Source organism: Odontomachus brunneus, unplaced genomic scaffold, assembly GCF_010583005.1.
Source record: "Odontomachus brunneus isolate Ranch 3 - 2012 unplaced genomic scaffold, Obru_v1 Obru_scaffold_005, whole genome shotgun sequence".
Lineage (NCBI taxonomy): Eukaryota > Metazoa > Arthropoda > Insecta > Hymenoptera > Formicidae > Odontomachus > Odontomachus brunneus.
In genome coordinates, this window is record NW_022639455.1 from 644,257 (window position 1) to 654,582 (window position 10,326).

A 10,326-nucleotide genomic window follows, 5' to 3' on the forward strand; every position below is an offset into this window, starting at 1 on the left:
TATATATATATATATATATATATATATATATATATATATATATATATATATATACGTTACGCAACTTGTGTCGATGTTGAAAACCGACTGGATGCATCATAACAAATTTAAAGTTCAACAAATTATGATAATAATTGACATATTATGTATATTTAAGATTATCGGATTATATATGTCAAAGAGATATTATTTTCTGTTACTCATGCTGTCACACGCGTTGATTTCGGACAATAAAACGATGTTTATGTGACAAGTGTGTAATTCTCTCTTTCATACGTATACGATTTCAAACATCTTCCCACATCTCCCGCCGTCCGACCTCAGCATGACACGAGAGCTACGCGACTTTGTTTACGTACTCGTACCTTATGGATGTACGTGACTGCAACATGTCGCTCGTGTCTTGATACCGTCGGGTGATAAACTCCTCCTTACACGTAACCTTATACGCGTTATTCCGGCGGAAGTATTACTCGATCGGAGACTTGGAGTTATGCGCGCTGTATCTGATTTTATATATATATATATATATATATATATATATATATATATATATATATATATATATGCGTATACATTGAGAAAAAGTGGTTGAGTTAATAAGACTTTATTTGAACGCACAAAACTCGTTCAAGCAAACATTATTTGGTCGAACGAATTGTACCAGTGTTGCGACGAGTTATCAATATCAATTGATTCAATGCAATGACGTAGCCAGGGAGGGGCTGAGGGAGCCTTCAAAATTAATTTTCTGGGTTACGCTAAGTGTGAGAAAAATTTTTCGAATGACCTTTTTTTGCCCGTCAAAAATAAAAAGTACAGCCCCCCCGAAACTTTTTTCTGGCTACGCCACTGAATCAATGCGATCAATAATTATATTAACACTTTACGGGACCCGTCGATTTGACGGATTTCGGATTTCACGAGTAAAATAACAGAAACTGTTATTATTATTTTGTAGCAAGTTTTGTTGACTTTTATTAATGGAATGATACGAATGTATATTCAAATTATTCATTTACTTCTCAGACTTTTAATTTTGAAATTCCTTATGTCGTATACCCATTTCTTCGGATATCCGTCAAATTCACTGTCAAATTATCTCGTAAATCTAGTGTTAACGCAACTTATTGTTGCACTAACGCATAATTTGTTCAACAAATACAATATTTCCTTGAAGTCGAATGATCGTCGGTTTTGTCAATCCAATTGTTTTTTTTCCCAGTGAAAGTGTGTATATCTCAATTCCACGCGATGCCGTCCAGTATATATGTATACTTTGTCAGCTAAGAGAATCCGCTTCTTGCAGTCGAATGCTCCTACAGCAACGAGCGCATTTACGTATTGCGCCTGGTTCCTAGGGTATAGGTCGTAATTTAGGTTAATTACTCGGTGCGCGGGCTAATGGTGTCTTTATAACTTGTTTATAAGGTACCAGAGCCTGCAGCGGCGGTGCATATAATGTTACTGCATATATACGTCAATTAAAGCCAGCGATAATTAAAGCGAGCGATACGATTTAATACTCGCGCTGCGCGAGACAAATATCGCACACTCTTGATTTTTTAGGATACGTGACGAACACGACGTAATATCATACGTGTAATATCATAATGTGAAAAACGCAACACACGCAATCTTACACATTGAAGGAATTGCGTGTCTCCTTTCGCACAAAGGATGTCGGCATCATTTGCGTGATGTTATTTCATTTATGTTGATGTTCTTTGACCCTACAAAAGCTGTAGATTTATTTACCAAAGACAGTACATATTACTAAAATATGTCTTAGAGACGTTCAAAAGACGTCTAAAAGAAATAGGACATTTTTTGGACGTCCTTAAGACATCTTTCAGTAGATTGTGTTGTCTGGGAAATAAGTCGTAAATAAGTCGAGATGTACAATATATATCTTTAATCTCGCCCCATTAGCTCTCTATTAACCGCGCAATACAATTTTCAAATGCAATTAATCAGACTGTGGGTTACTTAATGAGACTTAATGAGAAACACTGGAAACGGGCATTATAACATCGCCTCGTCTCATTAAATTACATGTAAGATATAATTGATTGCATATAACAGATTCAACATGCGACTAATAGCGAGCCAATGACACGAGCTAATAGATATGCCTCATGAATTACATTTTCTTATCGTGTTTCCGAATATTCAAAGCTTAATTGAGATTAAAGTAGTCAATGAAAATCTTTATGGAACAACATTCGCCTGACAAGGGAGATTTTTACGCAGAATGAATATTCTAAACGCAGTTCAGGCAAACAAATTCCCCCGATTCCATCGACAGTTCTTTCTCTCCCTCTCTCTCTTAGGCATGCGCGGGCGCTTCAGTCCCTCTTCGCGATTATTCCACCGCGACCGTGAAGACATACAAGGTCGCGTGAGGAGCCTCTAATCTCGATCAACGAGGCGTTTTGAAGGGCTCAGCGACGCGAGCGAAATCAGAAACATTTCCATTCTGTGTTCGCGGTAAAAAGTCCATTGTCGCTCGCGCGGATAAAGGGGTTGTCCACGCTGCCAGAAGTAATTTCCTGGCTGCGTCGCGCCGCGCAGCGCCGTGTACGCGCTGTGTATAAACGTATCTCGTAACTTGGGTTAATTACGCCAGGCACACACGCCGGGGTGGGCTTTGGTGCCGGGTCGGTTGGTCGGTTGCTTTTGCTCGTGGTGCCGCGCCAAGACTAAAGGTAGGGGTGAAGGGTGCGGTGGCGGCTGGTAAGCGCGAGGAGGGCGAGGGAACGAAAGGGGCCACAGCCGGTCCCTGCACGCGCCGGGTTAGGCGGGAACCCTCGGCAGATTAAACGACGTCGCTGATGGTCTCGCCGGGGTATTCACTAAATTCTGGCAGCCATGGAAACGGCCGTCGTGTATTTTGGCGAGTGTTCGCCGGCGTGCGTGCGCGCGCGCGTCACGTGGCTAGAGGATCCGGTTGGTTGTATTCTTAGGGGCGAAAAGCTCCGGTCGGGGAATTTATTCCGGAGGGATCCTTCTCGCCGGGATGGCGTGTACGCCTGCGCTTAAGTCGCAATTGACAGTCGGATGAGTTCTGTGCACACGATAAATTACGCGACGGTGACGGCAACGGCGGTGGGCGAATTTAATTGGACACCGATTACTTCCGAGACTCATAGCAGATCGCGTCAACGCCGGGCTACAGTCGGTTGGTTGAAGATTGCAGCAATTTTGAATGACTCTGAGAAAAGGAGCTTTTCATTATCTGTTTGTGTGTAATGAAAAGGAGCTTTTCATTGTGTGTTTGTTTGTAAGTTTCCTTATAGCTTGGGGATTTGAAAGTATTGAGACGAAACTTTGTAACTTGTTCGGTATCTACATGTGTATTATCTATATGGTTCTTAGATTAGTGTCCAGGTGACCTGGAGATTGGGTAATTTCCTTACTTTTTTGAAAATCTTGAAACTTGAAATTCGAAGCCACCTACGGATATAATACAGAACTTTTATTTAAAAAATGAAAAATCTTGTAATCGACTTCAAAAACAACCTTTTAACAATAATTAAAAGATATGTGAGATAAAAACTTTAAAAAATATTAAACCGCCTTCAGAAACTTCAGAAATCCTAAGAAGCATAAAATAAATTCGGATTAATATTCTTGTATATTCTGACATTTTAACGATATTAGAAGTCAGTGTGAAAAGGACAAATTAGGTGGATAACTAATTATATAACTGTAGGGAGATAAATAATAAAAAAAAGATGATATATGATTGACTCAATTGTTTGAAGGCGATTTATTTTTTCATCAATCCCGCACACATCCGTAGGAGAGAATATCCATTAGGAAAATTTGTTTTTCAGCAACTCTCATAAGATACACCTTCCATACAAAATGCGTCGTGAAACTCATCAAGGGAAAGTGTCGCGACCTTTAATCAGCCGATTGAAACATAGACATAATATACATAGACTCCGCATACAGTCAGAAAAGTGAAGCCAACATATACATCAGTCCCTCTGTTCTCTGTCTCTTTCTGCACAAAGTTTACAAAAAGATTTAAGTAAGACTTTTACTTGTTCATCCAGTCGGGGTGCTGTTGCGCTCTATACTATTATGGAAATGAGAAATGGATGCCCACACAACAAAAAAGTGATAAAATAGATAGAAAACTATAGCCTCTCTATTTTCGCTCTCTTTCTAGATGTTGGCTTCACTCAATTAAACGACAGAATGAAGGGCGTTCGGAATCTATGTATACTACGTCCATGAACTGAACCTTCGAAATCAAGATTTTCCATTAGCGCAAGGGATGTGTTCGAAATCGGATCGATAGCACAATGTTCTGCTATCTGAGCCAGGAACAGTTGAGAGACACGCGGGTGGCTTGGAAACGGCGTATCTTCACGGCGACTTACTTCAGCTGGACGCCCCAACAACGTTTATGTTACGAAAGCTGTCACAAAATGTAGGACGCGAGGGCAAATTTGGCCTGGCAGCCGGCATCCGTAAATGGATGTGGCGAAATAAATCGCGCGAAATTAGATGACGTCGGAGAAAAGGTGGACACGTACGTGCGAGAGCGAGGGGAACGACGGGCCGCTTTTTTGCTGGCGAATCGGCCGCTCGAACTGCTCTATTTTATCACGATCTGTCGATAACAGGCAGCTTGACTAAGGGGGTGCGTCCCCTGTCTCTTACGTATAGGATCATCTCGTCGGGCACGTCGTGGATTCTCGCGAAATGAAGTGGCTGCTGCGCTTCACTCGCTGCTGCCGCCGCCGCTGCGATGGCGTGATCGATTTTTACCGCGACGATAAACCACCACGTCGAGCAATTTTTTTTCGCAAATTGGCAGTACCGTTAATCCCGTGGATTTTATTTTGCGCGGTATGTGACGGCGTGCACGTCTATGCAGCCGCTGTAACGGACCGTAACGCGAAATCGTTCAACGGGAAATCGTTCGACGCGAAAGCCTCGACTTAATGTCGCACGAAACCGTCGCGAAGTATCCGCAAATACAAATATCGCTGCTGCAAATCGTCCGCACGCGCGGTCTTCGGCACGCTGCAGTCAATTTCGTCTGAACGCGCAGAACACCGCGCCCCGCGCGGTGTGACAATTGAAACATTTCGTTCCGTTCCGATTTATCTCTATTCGCATGTTTTCCGTTTTATTTTTTGGGATTTTTCTTTTTTTCTGATTCCCCCGACTCGCTCGTCGCAAGGTGGCAAAAGGCCGGTGGTCGGGCAGAATATTTATCGACGCCGTGTCACTTCTCGACGACGGAGAGAGAACCCACAAAACGTCCCTTCGTCATTGTTAATTTTGACAAACGTGATCCACTTCGGATTCCCTCGCATCCCCAGATCGTCGCGATTTCGAGCGTTCGCGGTGCCACGAGCAGAAACGAGCAGAAAAATATAACGTTTGTGCGCTGTACATACAGAAGGACATCATTCTGCTGCTGAGAAAAGCGATCGCTCAGTTTATTTTCTTTCCTTTAAATGGTTATCTTCAATAAAGAATATTTTCTTGACAACAGCCTTAAAATGTACCTGTCATAAATTTGAAAAGTTGGATTGTCGTTAACGGTTATAGTCAACAGAAGAATTTGTTTTCTTTACAAGAGAATATTGAAGCTATCGGAGAAAAAGTTGGCTCGAATCTGCGTAGTAAGTAAATCGAATTATTATTCCAATCCCCCGTGTGAAAACGTATTTTCGCTACCTTTGGGGTGGCAACCAGGGTTATTATTGTCTTCCTCGACTTCTCTCCCTTGGGCTGTTCGAGAAGATCTCCGAAAATTATTGAAATTTCCCTAACCATTCTAGTCGAAGATCATAGCTTTTTCGTAAAAAATAAATTGCTAAACATTTTATTTTTAATGCGTATTAAATAAAAATGCTGCGAGATATAAGCATTTCTTAGAATGGACTGAGAAAAAATATAACCGTGGTTGCCACTCGGAGAGTTAATTCACTATTCTTAGTTGAACTTACATAAAACACATGAAATAAGTAACAATTACTTGAATACAGTATGCATTTTTCTGCGTGTAGCGATATTCGCGATCGTTAATGGGCTATGATTTCATCGTGCGGAGCTATCTAGGCGGAAACGCTCGCAACGAATATTAAATCGCCGACGTAAATGTCATTTTGCGCGCAACGTGTTACGAGGCTATGAATAAACTATTTTTTTTATATATAAAGGGGCTTTTATGTTTTTACATAAAAGCGCGATTTGCATCTTTCATCTGGTCACTCTCGTTATTAAAGTTTCGAGTAACAATCACGCTCGATTCCGCACTTTATGCGTTTCGTACGCGCGCGCGATATTCGAATTATTTGTGACGTCCGCAATTTCGTGGTTTAACGCGCGCGAAACTTTCGATGAAGCCGTTCTCTCGCGAGCGCGGCAGTGTCTCTCCTCTCCTCTCTTTTGACGTTTTGCTCTTCTTTCTGTCTGCCACGATCGTAATATCACTCTCTCGTAACGTCGCTGGAATTTCATTCCGCCTTTACACGCTACCTGGCTGGAATCGCGTCGTGCGCTGCGACTCGTTCGTGCGAGCAAGAAGAAAGCAGGAGTCGACGTTTCTAACGAAGTGAAAATTCCAGCGCCCGGCCGGCCTTTGCCCGGTGATCGCACATCGCGGCCGGGCACGTTTTGAAGCCGCCTCGCCGAGTAACAATGAGGGGATCAATCGCCCAGCGTTAAAGAGCGCCAATGACGGGAATTGGGAGCGAAACGTTGGCGACTACCGGAGCTGTCGAGGGCGAAGTGTTCGTCTCTCCAGCTCAGACATGTTAGTTCGCGACGGAAAACAGCCGATTTGCGAGAATATACGGTTACCATCAACGTTGCTTCATTGTGCGGATCCTAACACGCTAGCCGCGGTCATCGCGCCGCACAAAGGCTCTGGGAAACAATATAAGCGCTTTATATGTGGCAACTTTATTTATCTGAATCGGAGAGAGCTCGTCAAACTCTCTCTTTCTCTCGTCGCGCTTTCGGCCCCTCGCCGCCCGTTGGAGTTATCTCTGCGCGGCTCGGGGCTCTGTATTATTCTCGGCGTATTTTCGAGAGAGGGAGAGACAGATATTACACGGAACGAGATTGCAGAAGTCGGGGACTTAATCCTTCGCTACCGGGTTTCATTTCTCGACGATCTCGGCCTCTGTGTGTCCTCGAGCTCCCTCGCGCCGCGCCCAGCCAGTCGCGGTTACCCGCGACTGCGTTAGCTCGTCAAGTGGATATGCATTTATCGGCGCGCTGAAAGCCTCTTGAGCTTCCAGCAGCCCCGGTAAAACGCGCAGGGTAGCGGTATAGGGTATAGGGAGCCCCGTCGGGGCAAAAGTTTCACTCACGCGAGCATGGACGCGTCTCGTCGCTCCCGTCCCCGCAGTCGTCGAACGCGTTGCAGACTTTGTTGAGGGTGACGCAGTGGCCGTTGGCGCACTGAAACTCGCTCTGCCGGCAGCAGAGCACCGTCGTCGCCGTGAGGATGCAGGTGCAAACGAGCCAATGCATGTCTGTAACACCAGAAAAAAACATAACGGGCTTCAGTATCGCGGAACCTCTCCCCGACGCGCTGAATCTTTCATGACGCGACACCCTAAAGTTCCCAGCGAGTCGCGGCTGTCGCAAAAGTGTTGCGAAGTCGCCGCTGCATCCTTACCCTACCTCCTCCTTCCCACTCCTCGAAAAATATAATCTCATCTTTAGTGGAATCCTCTGAATCCTAGAGGCTTTTACTCTTATACATGGCTTCAAGAGGATTCTTTTAACACCAAAAGAGAGAGATTCTAAGCACAATATTCTCTTAAAAAGTTGGTGGAATTTCGTCTTTTATCTACAGTACAACTCGAGTTGAAATTTTAGGTCTACTAATGACCTGAGCTTTCTAACATCAGTATGTTCTGAATGATTATATATGTTTAATACACATGAAAAATGAAGTTCCACTTGGCGCCTCCGAAGATAGAAAACGCGCGACATTAAATGGAATCAAAAGAGATTGGATATAATCTGTAGAATATCAAAGCAGATGTGTTAAATGGAGCGTTGAAGTCGAAAATAGGCTCAACACATACGAAATATTGACTCGGGAAAAGACTTGCTTATCGCTAAATTGCATATAAAATGACATTCTGCTTCAAGTAAATGTATATTTAAAAGATTTAAAAGAAAACAAAGAAGAAACAAATAAGAATTAGAATAATAAAATAATATTTAACATATTTCTAATTATAATAATCCACTTCTCATTAAAAGAGAAAAAACTTTTTTGATAAAAGTCTTCACTTAGAATATAGAGTTACACAAAATAGCATCTTGCTGTTAGATTTCTTCTTTCTGGGTGTGAGCAAAGCTTGTACGAATCTCCCTCGTATGCGCCGAGCGCGAAATTTCCATTGTTTTACATCTTATGTTTGTAACGTATCGTCGACTTGCGATCACCCCGCAACATTGTATTTTCGGCTATTTCTAATACATCATTTCCCGAAACGTTTTGTTCACATTATGCCCCGAAAAACATGTCGCGAATGACTTCCATTTAAGTTGTTCTGTATTTACTCAACACATTTCGCGCAATTTATATTCCATTAATTGAGAAACAAAGTACAGCTTTTGAGAAGGGATGAAAATTACAAAAAAAAACTATTTTGTCGAATGTGATTCCAGTTTGGTAATTACACGATATTGCGCCTTGGTACTGTCGATACGTGTAAATCAATTATTCCATGTATTAATTTGTCAACATACTAAGCTATACACGTATAATACTGTTTAATTATGTGCCTACAGCTATGTGTACGATCGTGTATAATTAGTAATGCGTAATTATGCTCGATAATATGCAATTTAGAGGAAAGTTCTGATCTAGGTAGACCGAAAAAATAGTGAGCTTTTATGAACTTTTTTCAAAGAAATGGATGAAGTTATCAATAATCAAGTTTTCCTATTTTTTTTTTGGCTATGCAAACACCGTAGAAGCTCCCCTTCTAACCAGATAACATTCGCACCCGCGGGGAACCATTTGCACGAAGAATGACGAAAGGTCGGTTCACCGTGAAGCCGTCGAAACGTCGAACATGATCGACTAATTCTTTCGTGCAACAACATTCGTCGTGCAGCCCGTTGTAAGGTACACACGCGGCGTTCGAATTCCGCGAATAAATGGACAGACGAGTCGGAGGGTTGAAAGTCAGCGGAACGAAAGCATATTTACACGGAGATTTGGAAACCGAGTTTTTCGGAGAGCAAACAATGTATCGATCTTTATGCTCGGGATATATAGACGACTGAGCGTTGACTTTGGAAACGGAGCAGACAGGTTACGGCATCGATTCGAAAATATTCTTATGAAAAGTCACGATGGCGCTGTAATAATGAGGACAAGAGAGAAATTTCACTTTTCAAGTAAAGGAGTTATTTTCATAACGGAACGTAGTGTACGTCGACAAAAAATGTTTGCCCTGCACGATGGAGATATGTGCAAATTTTATTTTGCTAATATCGAAGCGTTATCCACGCGAGAATGCAGACTAAAAGAAGGAAGAAGAAATATTTCTGCATCTCGCTCTCTTTCTCTCTTTTTCTCTTATTGAGCGCTCCGATTTAGCACGCTCTTATCGCGAACTCCGACGTCGCGCGCAGTTTCATCCGGAATTAAGCGCGGGGTTACCGGCGCTAACATAAAAATATTATTGTTGCGGCGCTGATAAAGTTTCGTAACAACGTGAGCAACTTTGTCCTGCGAAGTTAAATCGAACAGGAACACGAAGGATATCGGACTACGTTCTCTCGATTTCCGGCGTCGCGCGAAAGCGTCGACGTCGTTCACCCAATTGAGGCGAAACTTTCGCTATTCTCGACTACCCCGACGTAACCTCCCATCGTGGTCTTCGTTTTTTCTCGTCATAAACTAACAAATCGGAGCTCAGGTCAGGCACGCTAACCGGCCGACCGGTTGTCCCGTTAATTACGGGAGTGAATCTGTTTTCTGAATTGCAATTGTTGAATTGCAAACGTGTAACAATAAATTGCAAAAGATTATGCATGAAATATCTTCCGGGACGGAAAAAAGTAAGTCATATGAGAAAAAGAGAGCGAGAAGAGGGAGAGGGAACAAGAGAAAGCAGGAGAGTAAGAGAAATCAAGAGAGAGCAAAAGAAAGCAAGAAAGGCCAAGAGAAAATAAGATAGAGCAAGAGATAGCAAGAGAGAAAGAGAGAAAGAAAAGCCAAGAAAGGTCAAGAGAAAGTAAGAGAGTGCAAAAGTGAGAGAGAGAGAGAGAGAGAGAGAGAGAGAGAGAGAGAGAGAGAGAGAGAGAGAGAGAGAG

At 42.7% G+C, this 10,326-nt stretch overlaps 1 protein-coding gene across 2 annotated transcripts in view; it reads right to left on the bottom strand.

The window, feature by feature from the left end:
- The window catches only part of LOC116849938, a 246,731-nt gene that overhangs the window by 64,689 nt on the left and 171,716 nt on the right, over positions 1-10,326 (bottom strand). For both annotated transcript variants that reach the window (XM_032827629.1, XM_032827639.1), the window contains one exon: positions 7,350-7,514. In XM_032827629.1, coding sequence (XP_032683520.1) covers positions 7,350-7,514 — 165 coding nt within the window. The remainder of the gene's footprint in view (positions 1-7,349; positions 7,515-10,326) is intronic.